The following is a 22,096-nucleotide window of genomic DNA, read 5'->3' as shown; positions in this document are numbered from 1 at the left end:
TGTTAGGATCAGCATAAGTGTATGTAATACAGTGAGCTTGATATTTAATTGTGGAACTTTCCTTACCACTTTCAAATAATGTGCATAAATGTGAATCTCTGAAAATTCTTAAGTCATGCACAGATCCTGGCCATTTTGCTTTCACATTTGTGATATGGAAGATTTTAGTCAACTGACTTTTTTTATTTGATATAATATTATTAATCTGGAATATTAAGACTCCCAATAGTAACTGGGCTGCACATTTACATTGTGAACCCCCTTTCTGTTCACATAATCCCCTTCAGTGAGGCCTTGATGGCAGTCTATGGAAGCCTATAGTCTATGGTACCAATCACGTTAGTGAAGCCTGAGTGACATACTGTAATCGGCATGGTCATGATTGCATGATCTTCATAAAAAATGATAGCCAAAAAAAAAAAAAAAAAAAAAAAAAAAAACTGCTTTAAAAAAACTGCTTTACAACATTGGGTCTTAAAAACCTAAAACTGTTTTTTAAACCTAAAAGCGCCAGGTAAACTCCGAATGACACGACAGACAGCACTTTCCATCAAGTTCTCCGCATCTCCAATAGTGTAAAGGAAAGAGCCACTCGCAAATAATCATAGGGCAATGCAAACAGTTTGTGCTGTAGTTAAAGCCCGACTCCGACAAGTCGAAAATAATGTGCGTTTCCAACAAATTAATAATGTAAACGACAATCTCACGAGTCACGAGAAAAAAATTTCAATCTCAGAAAGTGCACTATCGCGCTGCGCTGGACTTCCCGTATCAGCTCCGCTTATGAAGCCGGGATCTAATCCTGTTTACATGAAATAAGCCTGCTCCCGAGCAGGTTCAAGTTTGCGCACCTGTTGCTATGACAGCAAGTCCAGGATGAGCGTCGAAGAACCAAACAATCCAAGATCATGCCAAATCGTCAACAATCAAATCCAGCTAACTGAGTTAGCGACGTACGAAGAACGAGCCCCTGGTCTGATGAGTCTCGATTTCTGCTGTGACATTCAGATGGTAGGGAAAGAATTTGGAATAAACAACAGGAAAGCATGGATTCATCCTGCCTTGTCTCAATGGTTCAGGCTGCTGGTGCTGTAATGGTGTGTTGGATATTTTCTTGGCACACTTTGGGCCCCTTAATACCAACTGAGCTGTTGCTGACCATGTCCATCCCTTTATGACCACAGTGCCACGTCACAGAACTCAAACTGGTTTCTTGAACATGACAATGATTTCACTAAACTCAACTGGCCTCCACAGTCACCAGATCTTTGGGACCTTTGGGATGTGTTAGAACAGCGGGAGCAACTGTCTGATGCTATCATGACAATATGAACCAGAATCTCTGCAAAATGTTTGAGCACCTTGTTGAATCAATGCCACGAATAATTAAAGCAGTTCTGAAGGCAAAAGGCGGTTCAACTGGTGGTACTAGCAAGGTAAACCTAATAAAGTGGCAGGTAAGTTTATATATACTCTATATCACTAATTACACTGTACGAAATTAATATTTTGGTTACATTTTGTCTGAAGTTTAAAATCATTGGTTACCCATAAGCCAATCACATAACGTTTGGTTATGACGTGTGTTATGCGCTGGCTCAGCCGCATCGAACTTCCACTGTAAACACATGTATGATGCGAAAACAAAACCATCGAGCGAAATACCGGAGTGAACATGGCTGTGAACGACTTTTGCAGATTATGTGAAGTAAATCTACGCATCCACGGTACAATCAGCGTCTACGTCACGGCTCTCAGCCTGCCCTCTGTTCGTTGATTGGCCGGCTGTTTTGAGGCCGGAGGAAAACTGGGAGATAGGTCGCTATCTCAGACTGAGTACAGAAGCAAACTGAAATTGAGCGGAAGTACAAAGTCTGACGTAGTCAGGCTACTGTTTATCTTACATGCACACAGATTGTGTATTTAATATATGTTACATTAAACACTTATGAAAACGTTCAATCATTTTTTTAAGTTAATGTCTTCGCTCACTTTGATGAACTCCTCTGGTAACTTGCCCGCAGGTAAGACCACACCCTCCAGCCTCATCTGAATGAAGAAGCCACGTGTGTTGCTGAAACTTGTTCGGAGGGGTAGGCTGTACTTCTCTCCAAGCTGAGCCACCAGTTCTGATCATCAACAACACACACACACATCAATAATGCTCATGTTCATGACTAACATATAAACAGGATGGAATTTGGAAAGATCTGATTAATCACAAACTATATGGACTGCATAACCGATTGTGGCATTTCATTTGAACATATGCACACATGGCCAACCACATTTGCAACACCGAACTTAGACACTTTTTTATTAAATTATGAAAATTACAGGGTTAGTTCACCCAAAAATGAAAATTATGTCATTAATGACTCACCCTCATGTCGTTCCAAGCCCGTAAGACCTCCGTTCATCTTCGGAACACAGTTTAAGATATTTTAGATTTAGTCCGAGAGCTTTCTGTCCCTCCATTAAAAATGTATGTACGGTATACTGTCCATGTCCAGAAAGGTAATACAGACATCATCAAAGTAGTCCATGTGACATCAGTGGGTTAGTTAGAATTGTTTGAAGCATCGAAAATACATTTTGGTCCAAAAATAACAAAAACTATGACTTTATTCAGCATTGTATTCTCTTCCGGGTCTGTTACTGTCTGCTGACGTAAGACGCTGCTGACGCGTTATCTGGTGCGCCCGAGCTTCGTTTACAGTCTGAGGGAGACGCACGCTGTAAACAAAACAATCTTCGCAAACATGTCTAAGGATTTCGACACAGAGGAAGACTTGCATTTTTTTGCCCAACCATATTTATTTGAACCCGAATACACGGACGAAGAACTAAGCAGCATCTTACGTCAGCAGCGTCACTGCGGAGTCATGAACGCGGATTGACAACAGACCCGGAAAAGAATACAATGCTGAATAAAGTCGTAGTTTTTGTTATTTTTGGACCAAAATGTATTTTCGATGCTTCAAACAATTCTAACTAACCCACTGATGTCACATGGACTACTTTGATGATGTCTGTATTACCTTTCTGGACATGAACAGTATACCGTACATACATTTTCAATGGAGGGACAGAAAGCTCTCGGACTAAATCTAAAATATCTTAAACTGTGTTCCGAAGATGAACGGAGGTCTTATGGGCTTGGAACGACATGAGGGTGAGTCATTAATGACATAATTTTCATTTTTGTGTGAACTAACCCTTTAAAGGAGAACTCTGCAACTCTAGCGAACTCTAGTCACTTCTTCGCTGATTTTCCCTTTTGTTGTCGCGTGTTTTCCCCACGAGCTCCCCCTACAGCTGTGGGAGGGCGTATATTTCACAACACAGTCGTAAAAAACTCACTTGCGGCGGCCTCCTCCCCCTCTCTACCGCTGCTCATGTGCGTTTGTTTTGATCGGAGCAAGCCAACTGTATCGTGTGGAGCTATGTCTACCGAGGTGGGTAATCTGGTAATACATCATACATGCGTGTGTGTTTATGTCGAATTGCCGTAAAGCAATTTGTGTTTCGCGCTCGTTCTCGTTCTAGTTCTCGCTTCTCACGAGACTTCCAATTTCTATCTTGCCGGGACGGTCGTCCCCAAGTTGCAAGGTTGGTTTTCCGCCTGGGAACGCTGGGGGGAGCGGGGAAAGTCACCAATATCACCAGAACAGGTTGTTTAACCATTCAAATGATTTCTAGACAGTTTTATTAAGTTAAAAAAGTTACCAAGTTCTCCTTTAAGAGTTGACCTCAGGAACTAAAATTCAATAATACAATTGAATGTATTTAATGGTAATTTAACATGTTGTGGCGGTGTGGTTATTGCAGATGAATTAGTAATTCATGTCCATCCTTTTCATAGTCCAAGTTAGTTAAGGAGTTAAGCAGCAGTTAAGGAGCTCACCTGCTATGTCATCTATCACCTCTGTGTAGGCTCGCCGTGCAATATCTAAGAATTCACTGACGTTGGGCCGCACAGCATAGCACTTTTGTGTGCGCATTGTCAAACTGCCTTTCATATAGCTGGTGTCATCATTAATCAGTGATTTGATCTGATCCAGAATGTTGTTAAACCTAATCCAACACAAACGTTAAAGATCAAATAGTAAAACCTGATGGACTGCATACCAGCTAAACCAGCAAATGCACATGTGAAAGTGCTGATTGAACTCTGTACACATACATGGGACTCTTTGTGCCTCCTGTGTTATTGCTGTATGCATAACATATCATCAAATCAGACTCATCTTTCTTGTTTAACTAAAATGGTCTGTGCAAGATGTCATTACATATTCAAATGGTTCACATAGCTAAGTGTGTAAAACGTATTACCTGCTGTCTTCAAGTGAGGTACAGTATGCTTCCAACAAGGGTGTTTTGGAATGTTGCAGCATCGCCTTATCAGGGAGAAATTTACTTGCTCACATTAACATCGTTAACACTGACAAAAATGTAAACAATTTTATTTCATGTCTAAATAATGTAAGCACTAATAAAAATAGTCGATCTCCGAATGCGAATGAACTGACTCTGAATTTTAGTATTGCTTCTTATATGAGGATCCTTTTCCAAATACAAGGTCAATATTGATTTTCACTAACGACAAAAATACAAATTATCCGTGAATTTATATGGAACTAAGCTTTAGGAGCTTTCCATCTTTACTCTCCTCATGTTACGTTGCATTCGGAGATCGACTACTTTTGACTACAGCTACAGTGAGTTGTTCAAAATCTTTCTTTTTAGTAAACTCTGTGTACACAATGTTCTCAATGCTGGAGTTCATGTGTAGAGCCCCTGGTGATACTTCCAGCAAAGTTTCATGTTGTGTCGAGCCTTCTTTTACTACTGTTTGACAGTATTTTTTTAAATGCCCACGTTACCTTCAGTGATGGGACCAGTTCTAGAATGTGCTTTAGCTTAATTATTTGCGTTATTTTTGCTTCAGCCACCGGTACCTACATGGAAAAACATAAAAAAGATTATTAACTGCTAATCTATTGAGAGTCACTAATTCAAACAACAATGGTTTAAAAGTCATTTTGAAGATGAAAAGCTTGAATTTATAAGCCAAATGTCTCTCTCGCTAAAGGTTGTAGTCTATAATCTACTGAATTGTGCCGGCTACTGAACTATAATGTAAAAATTTGTAACCTGCAATTGTTAAATCTTAAAGAGATATTTTTACCTGATTTATCTAATTAATGCATTTAGGTTGATTCAGTGATGTTAAATATAATTTTTTGACTAAAAACCAGTTCATTTAGATGTTACCATTTGTAGGTTACTTTGTTTTCAGTGTAGACCTGTAGACAGTGTAAAATTCTCTCACCAATGATATTCTAAATTAAAATGAATTTTTAAAAATTAGCTAAATCAATTACCCACCCCATCGCCCTCATAAGAAAGCAACCTCTTTAAGGTCAGTACTCTGGAAAATGTGTTTCCTATTCCTACCGTCTCTTGCTTTGGGATCTGAATAAGAGCAGACAGCAGCTCATCTATATCCAGGAACTGTGCAATGGCTGTGAATAAAAGCACATAAATAATGTCCCACCATGGAGTGGTGCCAGGCAAATATTTATTCATCGGGTAATCATTAATACATTACGATTGTGGGTGCAATTCTAGGTAGGTGTGATCCAGGAAATGAAGAGCTATTAAGATCACCCACAAGTAAGGCCTGTTTCACACTGCACACATAAGCAGCAAGTAAGCAGTGCAGTGCATATTATTTTGGCATCCATGTTAAAGGTGCTCTAAGCGATGTCACGCGTTTTTTAGGCCAACATTTTTTTTGTCACATACAGATACAGCAAACATCTCCTCACTATCCGTTAGCTGCCTGTCCCCTGAACACACTGTAAAAAACCGCGGTCTTCTTGCCACAAACGGCAAGAAAAACAAAAAACTGGCCCAGCCTGGACCACGAAACACAACAAACAGTGTTTCAGCCAATAACCGACAAGAATGATTTGGGGGTGGGGGTTGGGGGGGTTAGTGCGCGTGCACATGAAGGGGGGTGTGGGGAGTGGAGGAAAGAGAAGCATGAAGAGGGAAGTTAGCTAGAGGAGAGATGTCCTAGACAACGACAACGACTAATGTTAAAAATTTATATTCTTGAGAATTTTTATATGGCCGACACACAACCAAAGATACGACGCTCCGATGAACAAATAACAAAGAATAGGGAAAAGGAGAAGGAATGCGTGAAGTCCCGAATTTACTTCGGAAAAGCGTTCAAAAGGTGGCGAGAACTCCGCCGGCAGAAGGGCTTCCAATCCGACATTCAGGTGGCTCTGTTTTTCCTGGACAGGTGGGTAAATGGTTCATGACTGTTTCAGGAAGCTCGGAAGGGAGGGGGAGGGGATGGGATGAGGAGGAGGGAGGGTCGAGCTAGTCTCCGTTTTATTTGACAATACTTTGATCGTCAACAAGAAGACATCACCCAACATCGCTTAGAGCACCTTTAACAGTTTGCAGTATACGCTGTAAAATTTTGGTACAGAACCTGTTTTTCTTTTGTGTTTTTTTGTGTGTGTCAATACTCAATACTTGACTACAAAAATTGTAGAGTTTGGGTTTGTAATTAGGCGAATACCTGAATGTAAATACGGCTCCCTCCTCATGTAAATTAGATTTCATGACGATCAAGTTTGCCATAATTCTCAGTGGACCACTCCTGATAACCATGGTTGAATACTCAATACAGTGTGCTAAAAATAACTTATTTTCTGTATTGCTCTGTTACACAGTAGAAACACCATTAGTGTGAATGCGCAACATCAGCCTGCTGTTGCAAACCACTTACATGCTGCTTACACATGTGGTGCAATACAGACCTAATAAACATTTAATCGTGCTAAACTGCAGCTTCGAAGGGTAAAACCAGGAGGAAAAATAGCCTGAAACAAAGTCTCTAAAACTGACAAATAAAATGAAGTATTTACCATTCTTCAGACCAAAGAAGAGCTCTTCATTCTGCAACAGCTCCTGGAAATGAATCAAAGAGAAGATTATTTATATAATGACAGAATAACTGAGTAAAAAAAATAAAAAACACATACAGATAACAGGTGATCACCTCTATGGTGTCCAAACGTGAGTTGATAGTGACCTCATCCAGCAGGGGCTCAAGAATATTGGAGCGTAACCGCCGCTCCCCACCGGCAGTCTTAGTGTAGTTTAAGACCCCAAACAAAGTGTGTTCACTTCTGCATATTACAGCATATGGTTACTGACATTAAAGTCTGCATGAAACAGAAGTTTTGATAGCCTTTTCTTCCTTATAATGACAATGTAGGGCAGGACTTGATTTTGTTCATCAGGAATTGATTGGATGGATGTGGTTTGCTACAGCTCTGATCTCATGTGAGTGACAGGTTGTCCCGCCCTCACGCCAGTAAACACATCATCAGAGAAGAGGGTCCTGTTTACACCTGGTATTAAGATGTTTTGTCGAACGAATCACAAGTGGACGACGCTAAATACAGGTGTAAACGGGGTCTAAAACGTTTTGAGCTTGTCCACTTCCAGAGGTAGTCGAAAACGCATTAGAACGGATTGCTTTCGTAGTGTAAACGCTCATGTGGTCGAAAGTGTTCGAACAGCCACAAAAGACCCTCCCCTCGAAGAAAGAGGTTGAAAGCAGACAAAAGAGATGAATTAAAATACTAGGTGTAAATGAGTATGTGTCTCCCTTGTCTAGGCCTACTTGTGATCCGATCGACCAAAGCGCATTTTAATACCAGGTGTAAACAGGGCCAAGAAGAGATGTTGTAGCAAGAGGGAGAGAGGAAGTTATTTTAATTAAAGTGCACATGAATAAATAAATAAAAACATGATGTGCACATAGTTATATTTACAAAGTTTAGGCAAAGCTAAGCAAAGCATTCTTTGCGTGTATTTAAATATGATAAACTGTGTGAAATGGAGCTGATCTCGGGGCAGAGGATGTGTAGATCTTTGTGGATGACAGGTGTTCAAATTCTTTTGAAATCTGTGGAGTTATCTGTGGAATTCAGGTCAACTTAAAACTGCAGACACATAATGCTCTGTGTCTTTAATTTCTAACCTGTGATCTCTGTGGTTCACTACTAGTTCCAAGTTGCTGGCTGATATCGCATCAATCATGGCTGTCTGCTCACTGCCAGTGAAGACCACTTTCAGTGACTTAGGAGCATATATTGAGTTCTGAACAAACTCGAAGTATTTTAGTAGGGCAGATGCAGATGCCAGGCAGTAGTATCTATAGACAAACAACATGTTTTACTTGTTATTGTTTTAGTCATATTCATCCTAATGATATGTCTTACAATCAGGGGTGAAAAATTCAGTTTCTGGAGAGCCACAGCCCTGCAGAGTTTAGCTTTAACCCTAAATAAACACACCTGATCCAGCTAATCAAGTCCTTCAGGCTTATTTGAAAACACTTATTTGTGTGTGTGTTGGAGCAGAGTTGTAACTAAACACTGCAGGGCTGTGACCATCAAGGAGCTGAGTTTTGCACCACTGTCTTACATTTAGACAAATGTGATATTTATGGAAATACATTCATATCTCTAGTATGAAATGGAACTGAAACAGGCAAATATTTCCCACTGTCACAGTGAAAGGTCACCTCTGAGATAATGTCTATCTTGAGTCCATATACAGTAGGTGGAGTTCTTATACTAGTGCATCACTACAAATTAAGGATGAATCACGATTTTCGAATATTCGATTAGTTTTATTATAGAATATCGAATAGGTTGTGCGATCATTGTCTTTAATAAAATCCCCATGTTTTCGGTTCTGATGCGGTGGTGACACATTCATGTAACCAGAGGGTGACGCTGCCAATAACGCATCTAAAAGCTGTCAATCAACTCTCAGACAGAAGAACACATTGTCTCGCACCCGAGCATGTGAGCGGAGTGGTAATATTTCCTCCAGAGCGGAGAGCGCCTTTCTGAAGATCCCGCTTCGCTCGCTCAGTCCACTCAGCGCCGCTCGCTCAACCCTGCCCTTTGTGACATGCTGGCTATGTGAAATAAGTAGGGCTGCCCGTACATGACTAAAGTTTTTTTCTAGTCAACTAGTAGTTGTTCATTTAAGCCATTAGTCTAATCGCATATTTATATTAATTTAATTACTTAAATATATATGGGAGAGAATACTAAACCGTTTTCGTAATATATTGCCTATTCCGCATCTCAAACGCATGCATAAAGCTTGCCACAAAGAACTGGCAAAAGTAATGATCATGCATGAGACATTTTAATTGTTTATTAATAAACTAGTGTTTTCTGTGTCAGTGTCGGCTGCAAAGATAAAGTTGACAATGCTGACTCGCCTATAGAGAGACATGCACACTTCATACGAACTAGCCTACATAAGCAGAGAGCAGCCCATTTCTTTTCGTTTTGAATTGTTTTGTTTAAAAGAAGACATTTCAAGCTTTCTATAGAAATATTTCTCAGGTCTGTGAGGCAAGAAGCTTATACGCCGAGTTTCGGTTCATTTATGAGACGAGCTCCAGTTCACGTGCAATGCAAGTGATCGCACCGGGGCCTCCGTGTCCTGATTATATCTTATGTCTGCTATATTTGCTTCTTATTTATTAAATCCAGGCAATTGGTTGATGAAACATTTATTCAAATTAAGATACAATTTATACAAAACAAAATTCACTTTAAAGAAAGGCTTCATACAAAACAAAACTTAATTAAGGAGTCAAAATCATGTCTGACCCACTCCAAATGTCTCCCATTATATTGGGCATATTATGATCCTATCTTACTCATCTCGTGCGGTTCCCTTTTCATATAATCAACATAGATGAAATAAAAAAATAACTATATATTATTTAAACATAAATATGAAACGTATGTTTAAGTTTTTTAAGTTATATTTAAGCGTCACACCGCTCCGCTCCGCTGCGCTCACACGCTCTGGTGTGTAACCTATACATGCATCTGTGCTTGCATGTGGGGGAGGGGTGCGATTTTTTTATAATAATCGAATAACACCCAGCAATCTTCGAATATTATTTTTGCTTGAAATGCCCATCTCTACTACAAATCTTACGTATATCCAAAATCCTGGAACTAAAACAAAAATATGAAACAGATCCCTTGAAATGCATAAAACCCAAGTTTATCATAAAGATGGAGGGCTTACTTGGTTTGCACCTCCATCAGCACAGTGCTGAACTCAGGGACACAGAGCTGCTGTGTGTACTCCAGGCCCTTCTTCTCATTGAAGTACCTCCTCAGGACAGGAGTGAATGTGACTGACTGCACAGGTAAAAAGGGAAATATTCTGCACTCAGTTAATAAGATTCTAACTCTAAAACTCGGTTAAATAAGATGTGTACAAAATTTCTGACAATAGTGCTAATTTACAGTCTGTATGGTGTGAGTCACCAAACCCTGATTTATAGCCAAAATAGAGATAAAAACAAGTATGATACCGGGAAGGTCTCAGTGATGAGGCTGTAGAGTTTTGTTCCTTGTCCTTTCACACTAGCAGTGTCTGGCATCAGAATCTCCAGAGGCATCAAGTTATGCAGCTTAGTAATTACCTGTATTAACATTTAAAATCATTGGTGTCAGTTTTACAAAGTGCATAGTCCTCTACTGCATTACATTTTTAAAAACTCATTATCTTAGCTTTGCAAGTCCGTCGCACACGTTTTTTGCACTTGCTCTGCTGACTGAAGCAAAGTCTTTGACTTAAGGCATGAAAAGCAGCCGATCGCAGTACAAAACTTAACTGTTGCTCAGTGTAGATGCATTTTGGGAGTTGTACTTTTTATTCCAATTGTATTACTTATATTCATGAGAATCGATTGGGTCACTCGCACTGGTGCGCCTAGATATTTTTTCACAGTCGCACGCAGTTATTTTCAGTCTTAAAGGGATACTTCACCTCTGGAAACATGAATGTGTATTTAAAATTGGTCATTTATGTAGAAGAAATGTGAAGACATTTTTGAATTTGGAGCTCTCTAGACTGAGAAAAGCCAGAAAATGTATTTTTGGCTTATGTGGATGAAAGACAACAACTCCCAGAATGCACTTGCTTCGCTGCTCTACGAGGCCACTCCCAAGCCACGCCTCCCGGTTAGAGAGCGCAGTTGAAAACAACAAGGTTAGGCAACTAGTGAGACTCCGTGACGAGTTTGCCCGGGATATCGAGATCGCCCAAAATGTCCGGGATTCGGCTTTTGCGTTCTACAGTCGCCATTCATCATGTTTACTGTGGCGAGCAGGATGAGACTGAGGGCCGCGGGAGAACGGCGCGAGGCCGGTGGCGTCATTACTGAGACGCACCGGTCTCGCATCTCTCACGGAGGAGCGGGAATTTTCTTAGCAATGTTAAAACGCACATCAACCGATCACTTGTTTAGCGTTCATGTAAACACTACATTTAGATTCACCAATCGGAATGAATTCAGTTAGATTGAAACAAAAGGTGTGCATGTAAATAATGAATGGTGGACTGCAGAAACCAAAAGCCGAATCCCGGACATTTTGGACGATCTCGACGGCCGGACATGTCCGGGAAAAAGAGGATGGTAACCCCTAATACTCAGCTTTCTCCTACTACTCAGCTTTCTCCACAGAACAAGAGCCTGCTAGCTTAGCTTCCAAAGAAAGACGGCTGACACTGTGTACGGTACATTCTGTGAGTGAGATCCCTCCCTCTATGGGCGGGCTGAAAACATGCGGGACAGCTCCTCCTACTGTCTGTAGTCTTTAGCCTCTGGCCAGAAAATCCTCAGATGACGCAATATGACGATTTTTGTGTCATCGGAGGATTTTTTCCAGACAAAAAATACATAAATCTCTCATCTCAGGGGGATATGAGGGTGGAAAGCACGGTAATTCGAAAATACTACAGGTTTTCTACTAATACAAAGCTTAATGCTAAATCCTGAAGTATCCCTTTAAATGCGACCAAAATATGTATATATTTCCTGTCCTTCGGATGAGACGTAAAACCGAGGTCCTGACTCTCTGTGGTCATTAAAAATCCCATGGCATTTCTCGTAAAGAGTAGGGGTGTAACCCCCGGTGTCCTGGCCACATTCCACCCATTGGCCCTTACCAATCATGGCCTCCTAATAATCCTCTTACATTGAATTGGCTCTATCACTCTCTATCCTCTCCACCTATAGCTGGGTGTGTGGTGAGCGCACTGGCGCCGTTGTACTGTGGCTGCCGTCGCATCATCCAAGTGGATGCTGCACACTGGTGGTGGTTGAGGAGAGATCCCCTGATATGATTGTAAAGCGCTTTGGGTGTACAGTAGTACATATGAAAGTGCTATATAAATGCCTCATTCTATTCTATTCTATATATATATATATATATATATACATATATATATATATATATATGTATAATTCATAATGTTTGTTGCTTTCACAATAACAGATTTCATCTTTACCTTATCAGTGACCCTACAGAGGACAAGGGGTTTGGAGAATGGATGCATCTTTACCTTAGCATAAGTTCCAGTGTCTGCAAACTGTGAGAGAACCAGCTCTGGGTATTTGGCATTGATACTGGCCATGCCAATCTCCCCCCGAGCTAAACCACGTCCCTCCACCACAGCCACTATCACAGAGGACGCATGAGATGCAGATGCAGATGCAGATGTAGATGAAGACGTCGACACTATATTAAAAGAGTTGCACAGTGAGTTATCAGTTGGTTTAGTACATTCATTCTAAACAAAGTAATTAATCAGGACTAGTGATATCCATCCAGAAAAAAAAAAGAAAACACAAAACTTTTGTCAGGTGTAAGTTAGTTAGTTGCGTACTGTTGAGGTCTCGCTGAGGGGTTCGGCCAGGGTGTGGGAGTGCAGGTGTGGAGTGGGCAGATGAACCCACAGAAGAGTTGATCCTGTCTGCTCTTCCACTGATTTTCAGCTGCCATTGAGCTAAAGAGAAAGAGTAAGACTATTTAACTGGTGTGGGTTTTCATGCACACATCTTATCTACTGATCAGGAGTGCAGATGGTCGATATGCAGTGGGGCTCAAGAGTCTGAAGGTGACTTTCCACTGCACACAACAAACGGATGGTTTACAACAAGGCGACTCATCGTATGTGATGCGCTCGATGTGATGTATTCCAATGTATACCAATCAAATCAGTGTGCGTGAGGTGATAATTATTAGTACATTTTTGTTAATCTTTATCAGAAACACTTAAAACTTTATTTTTATAAAAAGTATATAAATAAGTGATAAATAATTTTTAATGTTGTCTCCATATGTTCCCTCTAAAATTATTGGCGGTCATTTGTACTATCTATATGCATAGCTGTTTATTGTTTACATTCATATATTCATGGTGAAAGTTTCCTGTTTCCTGTGTAAAGCGCTGCTTTATTGGAGACACAAGAAGAAATATTGCAAGTCAGTGTGGGTAAAACAGTACCTGGAGTGCTGCTACTCGGCCCGGGCTCAGCGCTCAAACCCGGTGTCACCTCGTCACTGCTGCTGAAGAACATCTGGCTGCTTTCACAGGCCTTTATAAAACGAAAAAACAATTACTGTGAAAATAATCCAAATTAACCTAGCTCAATGCAACTATTGGCAAATTAGTAAACTGCTAAGTATTTAAATGATAACAACAAAAGAATAATATTTAAATTATAACAACAACAAAAGTAAAGACACTATAGCACCTAACCCTTGTTGTAATCCTAAACTTGACATAAACTGTAAACTTGCCCCTCAAATCTGATTGGAATCACGTTCATCATTCAGATATAATACATGATTTGCTTTGCGCAATTTACACACCTTTCACTGAGGTTTCACTGTTCCAAACCTGTATTAATTTCTTTCTTGTGCTGAACACAAAAGAAGATATTTTGAAGAATGTTGGAAACCAAACAGCTGCTGGTCCCCATTGACTGCTATAGTAGGAAAATAATATATACTATGGAAGTCACAGGGAACCAGCAACTGTTTGGTTACCCACATTCTTCAAAATTACTTTTATTTAATTAATAAATGATGAGTGATGACATTTTGAGGGGGAACTATCCCTTTAATGTACAACAACAAAACACAAAGAGAAAATCACTCACTGCTCTTGACTGAGGAACTTTAACATAGTAGCTTTAATAAGAATCAGTCTATGTAGTGTTTTATTTTTACATTTGTTCATTTATTTTCTTACTTGAATGCCACTGTTACTGTTGAAATACTCCTACTGTAGCTGAAAGAATTAAGCACTGTTTATTTCATTTGTATATTATGTCGTCTATACGTAATGTCTATCTTTGTTTTTATTTTTTAATAACAAAGATAGAGTAATGACAAAGATTTGCCACTTTGGTCTAAATGTCTGCCATTCTTTTTTCTTTTATATTTTAATACCTTGTGCGGCTTTGTTTTTAAAATAGGGAATTTAGTTTGACTGTAATGCCCAGTCACTTGCAAAATAGTAAAACCAACATAAAAAGAATAGTGATAAAATCGGGATTTTCCAGAAAGAAATTATTATATGTTTTGCCATATTGCTCAACCCTAATCAAGGGACTTTGCTATAATCTACCATTTAGAGTTGATTTGCTGTTACACCATCTAGTGGTTAAATGCAGGTATTGTAACATTCGCCAGGGCATCAAATTCGACTCCTTTATGGCAAAATATAATTAGTTCACACTGTTAAGTTAAAAATGTGTTCATGCACATTATATCTTTATGCTGAATATTGTTTAATATTTCACATGACCGTTTACCGAAACTAAAAAGGGGACTTTTATTATGAAGTCCCCGGAAGGGGCGTTGTTTTGTTTTGGAACACGAGGGGTGTTGAAGTGTGTCTGTGGAGAAATAAAACGGATAACGTTAATCTATACTGAAGTGTATTTTTTTTGTGTAACATTGGTAGCAGAGGATGGTTAGCAACTATAGAGTACCGCCAACCTTTGATGAAGGAAAACCATATGAAAGTTGGAAGAATGAAGTCGCGATTTGGACCAGAGTTACAGAACTCGAAAAGAAAAAACAGGCGCTTGCTGTGGCTTTGGCGCTGTCGGGAAGAGCGAGAGAAACGGCGATGGAAATACCGGTAGACGATCTGAATAATGACACTGGCATGAACACTTTACTTACGAAACTCGATGACTTGTTTCTCAAAGAAGAAAAGGACCAAGTTTACGAGGCGTACTCGAGCTTTGACCGGATTATGAAAGATAGCAGTGTTTCCATGACAGACTATATAATTGATTTTGAACAGCGGTACTCGCGGATGCGTAAATATAAGATGGAGCTTCCCGATGCAGTATTAGCATTCAAACTGCTGGACACTGCGTGCTTAGAAGTGAAAGATCGACAGTTAGCGCTGACAGCATGTACAGATTTGGATTTTGCGTCAATGAAGTCAGCACTGAAGAGGATTTTCGGAGGAAAGTCTGCTTCTACAGTGGGGATTAATCAGGAAACAGCATATGTAACAGAACAAAGGCGACAAAGGAGCAAGCCATGGTCGCAAAATGTTCAGCAAAAGACACCACTGCCTGGCACTAACCCTCTGGACAGGTATGGACGCAGATCAAAATGTGCTGTTTGTCAAAGCACATTCCACTGGGCCAAAGACTGTCCACACAGAGGTGAGCAAGTCAAACTAACTGAAGATTGTAGAACAGATGATATAGAGGAGTGCAACATTACTCTGTATACAAAAGAGTCGCCCACTGAAGCAGAAATATTTATGACAGAGTGTTTCGGCTCAGCAATAATAGACACTGCATGCACACGGACTGTGTGTGGACAGGAATGGATAAATAGCTACATCACTGAACTAAGCCAAAACGAGATAAAAGACCTGAGGAAGACAGAAACTCACAGTCACAGACCCTTTAAGTTTGGTGATGGAAAAGTGGTCTATTCCAACAGAAAGTTGAAAATTCCTGCAAAGATTGGACAAACTAGGTGTCATATTGAAACTGAAGTCGTGCCAGCGAACATTCCACTACTCTTGAGCAAGGCATCCATGAAAAAAGCAGGGACAGTGCTAGATATGGAAAATGACAGTGCGGTGATGTTCAGTCAACCTGTAAAACTTGACTTTACAAGCTCTGGCCATTACTGTGTAAACATTATGGACAATGAAAAGAAAAACATTCAAAGTGATGACTGTGTCTTGGTAGCTGTTGAAGATGTCACTCTTACAGAACAAAAGAATGCGGATGTACAAAGTCAGTGTGACGAGGAAATACTGACAATTTCAGACAAAATGAGCTCAGCAGAAAAACACAAAATCCTGATGAAGCTTCACAGACAATTTGGTCATGCTTCTGCTGACAGACTGCAGAGACTTCTTACTAGCTCAGGAAGTAAAGATGCAGAATGTAGTGTCATTCTGGAAAAAATTGTGAGTGAATGTGAAACGTGTCAAAGATATAGTAAGACCAAACCAAAGCCTGCTGTTGGCCTACCACTGGCATCTCAGTACAATGAAACTGTTGCAGTAGATCTACATGAACTTGAACCAGGTGTGTGGTATCTCCACATTATTGACCAGTTCACAAGGTTTAGTGCAGGCAGCATACTGACCACTAAGAAGTCCTCTGAAATAGTGAAACACTTTGTCCATGTCTGGATAAGTGTCCATGGTCCACCTCAGAAACTGTTTAGCGACAATGGGGGAGAATTTAATAATGATGAGGTTAGAGACATGGCAGAAAACTTCAATATAGAAATAAAGACAACAGCAGCATACAGCCCGTGGAGCAATGGACTTACAGAGCGACACAACCAAACACTTACAGAGATCATAATGAAAGTGAAGTCAAGTAACGGCTGTGACTGGGACACTGCATTGGACTGGGCTCTTATGGCAAAGAACACCATGCAAAATGTCCATGGCTACAGTCCTCATCAGTTGGTGTTTGGACAGAATCCCAACCTGCCCTCTGTGTTAACCGACAAGCCCCCAGCTTTAGAGGGCACGACGAAAAGTGAGTGGGTGGCAAAACACATCTCTGCTTTACATGCATCAAGAAAGGCGTTCACAGAAGCAGAATGTTCCGAAAGAATACGGAGAGCACTACGTAAACAACTACGTCAGACAGATGAGAAATATGAAATGGGTGACAAAGTGTACTACAAGAGAGTTGACTGTCAAGAGTGGAAAGGACCAGGAGTTGTCATTGGCCAGGATGGTGCAGTGGTGTTTGTCAGACATGGAGGAACCTGCATTAGGGTACACTACCTCAGACTAAGAAAAGTAAACAAAGACAGCGGAGATCAACATGTCATTAGGGATGATGCTGAAATTGACACAAACAATATGCAAAGACAGGAGATGACAGGAGCTGCTGTCAACAACACGGAGGGAACAGAAACTGTAACTGAAATACAGCAGAGTTCAGTGCAAACTGAGGATACAGGGGCATCCACTATGGGGCAGAATGTAGCAGCACAACACACTAGTGACGACATAGTGACACAAAGTGATACAGAGCAGGGAACTGATATCCGTTTAAAAACAGGGCAAGTTCTAAAATACAGAGACAGAGACAGTGGGGCTTTGCATACAGCAAAAGTACTAGGGCGTGCAGGCAAAGCTACTGGCAAATACAAAAACTGGTACAACCTTCTGCTCATTGAACCAACTAATGTTGCAGGCAGTAAAGATTCAGTTGACGTATCATGTTTAGACTGTCTTCAAATGGAACCCGCTGTTACTGATGTTAGTGCCACAAATGTCAGTGAGGATGTATTGGTAACAAAAGATCTATCCTTTGACCTAGCCAAACAAGAAGAGATGAAGAGTTGGAGAGATAACAGTGTGTTTGAGGAAGTTCAGGATGAGGGACAAAAGTGCATCTCTACCAGATGGGTGTGCACTCTCAAGGAAACACTAACTGGACTAGTACCGAAAGCACGATTGGTGGCCAGAGGTTTTGAGGAGTTAAATGTGTTAGAGCTACAAAAAGATTCTCCCACATGTGCTTCTGAGTCTCTTCGACTACTGGTGGCAGTTATTTGTCAAAAACAGTGGACACTTCATTCCATGGATATAAAATCTGCATTTCTGCAGGGAATAGAACTGTCACGTGACATCTACATCAGGCCTCCCCCTGAGGCTATCTGTGAGGGAACATTATGGAAGCTCAAAAAGTGTGTATATGGTCTGGCAGACGCTTCATTGTACTGGTACAATAGAGTAAAAGACATAGTGCTGAAAGCAGGAGGAAAAATGTCCAAGGTCGATCCAGCTGTTTTTTATTGGCTAGATCAGGACTGCACTGTAACTGGGGTGCTTGCCTGTCATGTGGATGACTTCATATGGGGGGGCACACAAAGTTTCTCCACAACCGTAATACCACATCTAAGATCTGTTTTCCAAGTTGGACGTGAGGAACATGATCATTTCTGTTATGTGGGAATAGATTTTGTGACTGTTGACAGAAAAGTACAAATACACCAGGAAAACTACATTCAACACATGCAACACATTCATATGGATCCTTCACGAGCTGTGGAACAAGACTCACCTCTCTGTGAGGAGGAAAAGGATCAGCTCAGGTCCAAAATAGGCCAAATTCTCTGGGTGGCAAGGCAGAGCAGGCCAGATGTCATATTTGATGCTAGCAATTTGACATCCAACATAAAAAATGCAACTGTGCAGACAATCCATGAAGCAAACCGGATAGTGTGCAAACTTAAGTCCAAGAAGGTAATTCTAAACTTCCAACACTTGGGCAGAGACAGTGCTCTTAAGATGGTCGTGTTCAGCGATGCTTCGTTTGGAAATCTTTCAGATGGAGGCACCCAAGGAGGGCACCTGATTCTTTTAATGGGAGAAAATGGAAAATTCTCACCTCTTTCTTGGCAATCAAAGAGAGTCAAGAGGATTGTGCGGAGCACACTTGCTGGTGAAACATTGGCAATGTCTGATGGAATTGACAATTCTATTTTTCTGTCCACACTGTTCTCAGAACTAACTACTGGTGATGCTGAACATGCTCCACCAATAATCTGTGTCACTGACAATCATTCGCTTGCTGATGCAATTAAGTCCACAAAGTCAGTCTCTGAGAAAAGACTCCGCCTGGAGATAAGTAGTATCAAAGAACTTGTCCAAACACAGAGAGTTGAGCGAGTACTGTGGTACAACACAAAAGAACAACTTGCAGACTGCCTTACCAAAAAGGGGGCATCAACTTGTCAGTTACTCAAGGCACTGAGTGAAGGACAATGGAAACTGAATTAAAACAAATAAAAGTCTGTCTTTGAGTTATACTCGAGAGCTTGTTGAAATATACTAGGTTGTATTTTTGTTCAAGGATGTTGTTGTTCAGTATGGCCTGTTAGTATGTTAAATTGAAAGTTATTTATTATAATTTTTTTTTTTTTTTTTTTTTTTAAGAGTGGGAGTTTGTTAAGTTAAAAATGTGTTCATGCACATTATATCTTTATGCTGAATATTGTTTAATATTTCACATGACCGTTTACCGAAACTAAAAAGGGGACTTTTATTATGAAGTCCCCGGAAGGGGCGTTGTTTTGTTTTGGAACACGAGGGGTGTTGAAGTGTGTCTGTGGAGAAATAAAACGGATAACGTTAATCTATACTGAAGTGTATTTTTTTTGTGTAACACACACAAATAGTTAAACCCCGAAATGGATTTGTTAGAAAAAAAGTAAAGTATTCTCACCGCTCGGCTGTTACTGTAACCACCAGATGAACCCACAGAAGAGCTGGTCCTGTCTGCTCTTCCTCTCATATTCAGCTGCCATTGAGCTAAGGAGAAAGATTATTAAATTATTAATTTAATATTTATATTTTTAATGTTGTCTCCATATGTTCCCTCCAACATTATTGGTGGTCATTTCATGTTTATTGTATATTTATATATTCATGGTGAAAATTTGTTGTTGCGCTCCTTTATTGGAGACACAAAAAGATTGTGATATTGCAAGTCAGTGTGGGTAAAACAGTACCTGGAGTGCTGCTACTCGGCCCGGGCTCAGCGCTCAAACCCGGTGTCACCTCGTCACTGCTGCTGAAGAACAACTGGTTGCTTTCACAGGCCTTTATAAAATGAAAAAAACAATTACTGTGAAAATAATCCAAATTAACCTAGCTCAATGCAACTATTGGCAAATTAGTAAACTGCTAAGTATAGTATTTAAATTATAACAACAAAAGGATAATATTTAAATTATAACAACAACAAAAGTAAAGACACTATAGCACCTAACCCTTGTTGTAATCCTAAACTTGACATAAACTGTAAACTTGCCCCTCAAATCTGATTGGAATCACGTTCATCATTCAGATATAATACATGATTTGCTTTGCGCAATTTACCAGAGGTGGAAAGTAACGAATTACATTTACTCGCGTTACTGTAATTGAGTAGTTTTTTTGTGTATTGCTACTTTAAGTAGTTTTTAAAATCTGTAATTTTACTTTTACTTAAGTATGTTTTGTTTAAAGTATTGTAATTCGCTACATTTTAAATCATATCCGTTACAGAGTAAAAAAAAAAAAAAACATTATTAAAATAATGAAATAGCCTACTATGGGTAAAACATCGCGCTCCGGAAACTGCAGCATTGATTGATTGAAGGGTGGGAGAACAGACACGCAAAAACCACAACACACACACACACACACACGTGAGGCGAACCCCTGGTAAGTATGGGGATACTTTGGATATAGAAAAACGAACACGTGGTTGTCCTCGAGGCTCGAGCATATTCATTTTGCAAAAATTGTGGACGCAAATTGGCTGCAAAAGGAGGAAACACATAGAACATGTTCGGGAACACCATCCCTCCGTGCAGATTATGATATGTCCCGTTTATAATTTAAGGCCGAAGGATTTCTGTGATGCAGAGGGAATCCCGGAGTTTCATTATCATGAAAATGGAATTTACAGTACGCAGATGTCACGTAAAACACATGAAAGTAAACCTGTACAATAAATCAAATTGCGACATGGTCTGTATGCTATATATTAAAGCACAAGAGACTGCTGTATAATCTGCGTGTCTGTGTGAATCAGTGCGAATGAGACGAGCCATTTCGTCTACTACATAGGCTACTTAAGTACGCGACGCGCTAATGGTGTTTTCAGCATCTCACAAACAATACGAGGACATGAAAACATGAACATCTCCAGAGCTGCTCTGAGAGAACGCCTAGTGAGCATTTTCATCATTTTATTTGAGAAAAACCTTGTCAAATACACTCTGAAACAGGACTTCACTACAACAACCCATCAAAATAAAAGTTTGGTTTAACTATACGTTAGAAGAAATGATGACATAAATATATAACTATTGTGGGCCTACAATAGAATGTACTTCTCATAATAATATTAACAACAACAATAATAATACAATTTATTTAAACATTACTTAAGGATTTTTTTTGTCCATGGTTTAATTGAGTAAATCTGTTTTGCAGCACTTTGCCAAAAAAATAAAAGGATAAAAAAAATGTGTTCAACTTTTATTTGATTACCACCGTTTTGGATAATATATTTGATTTAAATCATAAAAAAAAAAAGGATTTTTATGAATGAAATACATTTCATAGAAGTCTATTGTTCTTGAACATTTTAGTAAATTATTAATGATAAAAAATAAGTTGTTAAATGAGTAGTTCACGTTAAAATGAAAATTACCCCATGATTTATCAGCCCTGATACCATCCTAGGTGTAGGCTATATGACTTTATTCTTTCAGACGAATACAATCGGAGTTATATTAATAAACACTCTGATGATTCTGAGCTTTATAATGGCAGTGGATTGCAACCATCAGTTTAAAGCTCAAAAAAGTATGCAGTCTACTTACACCTAAAACACAACTTATGCAACTCATGACATCAGAAGTAGTGTAGTGCGTCCTGGCGTAGCGTAAATATCAGCAGTACGTCGCATTACTCGCATAAGTTGCGCTTTAGATTTAAGTCGAATTCATATGTTCGTTTGGCCGGAAGCTAGTTATTTTACTTTATAAAGTTTTAAATATGAATATCTTTCTTCACAAACTCAACGTTTTGTTTCAGAAGGCCTTTATTAACCCCCCGTTGCCGTGTGGATCACTTTTATGATGGA

General features: G+C 39.8%; 1 protein-coding gene across 1 annotated transcript in view; it reads right to left on the bottom strand.

Annotated features, from left to right (window-relative positions):
* The window catches only part of msh4 (mutS homolog 4), a 41,085-nt gene that overhangs the window by 8,003 nt on the left and 10,986 nt on the right, over window positions 1-22,096 (bottom strand). The window contains exons 4-18 of the mRNA XM_082143747.1: window positions 19,968-20,058; window positions 19,682-19,767; window positions 13,438-13,528; window positions 12,817-12,936; window positions 12,493-12,668; window positions 10,457-10,567; window positions 10,165-10,280; window positions 8,078-8,251; window positions 7,088-7,217; window positions 6,954-6,996; window positions 5,461-5,528; window positions 4,887-4,961; window positions 4,336-4,400; window positions 3,908-4,077; window positions 1,993-2,129 (exon numbers count right to left, since the gene is read on the bottom strand). Of these exons, the coding sequence (XP_081999873.1) occupies window positions 1,993-2,129; window positions 3,908-4,077; window positions 4,336-4,400; window positions 4,887-4,961; window positions 5,461-5,528; window positions 6,954-6,996; window positions 7,088-7,217; window positions 8,078-8,251; window positions 10,165-10,280; window positions 10,457-10,567; window positions 12,493-12,668; window positions 12,817-12,936; window positions 13,438-13,528; window positions 19,682-19,767; window positions 19,968-20,058 (1,653 nt within the window). The remainder of the gene's footprint in view (window positions 1-1,992; window positions 2,130-3,907; window positions 4,078-4,335; window positions 4,401-4,886; window positions 4,962-5,460; window positions 5,529-6,953; window positions 6,997-7,087; window positions 7,218-8,077; window positions 8,252-10,164; window positions 10,281-10,456; window positions 10,568-12,492; window positions 12,669-12,816; window positions 12,937-13,437; window positions 13,529-19,681; window positions 19,768-19,967; window positions 20,059-22,096) is intronic.

This window comes from Leuciscus leuciscus (assembly GCF_965113295.1).
Source record: "Leuciscus leuciscus genome assembly, chromosome: 17".
NCBI lineage: Eukaryota > Metazoa > Chordata > Actinopteri > Cypriniformes > Leuciscidae > Leuciscus > Leuciscus leuciscus.
This window is presented reverse-complemented; position numbering and strand designations above follow the sequence as displayed.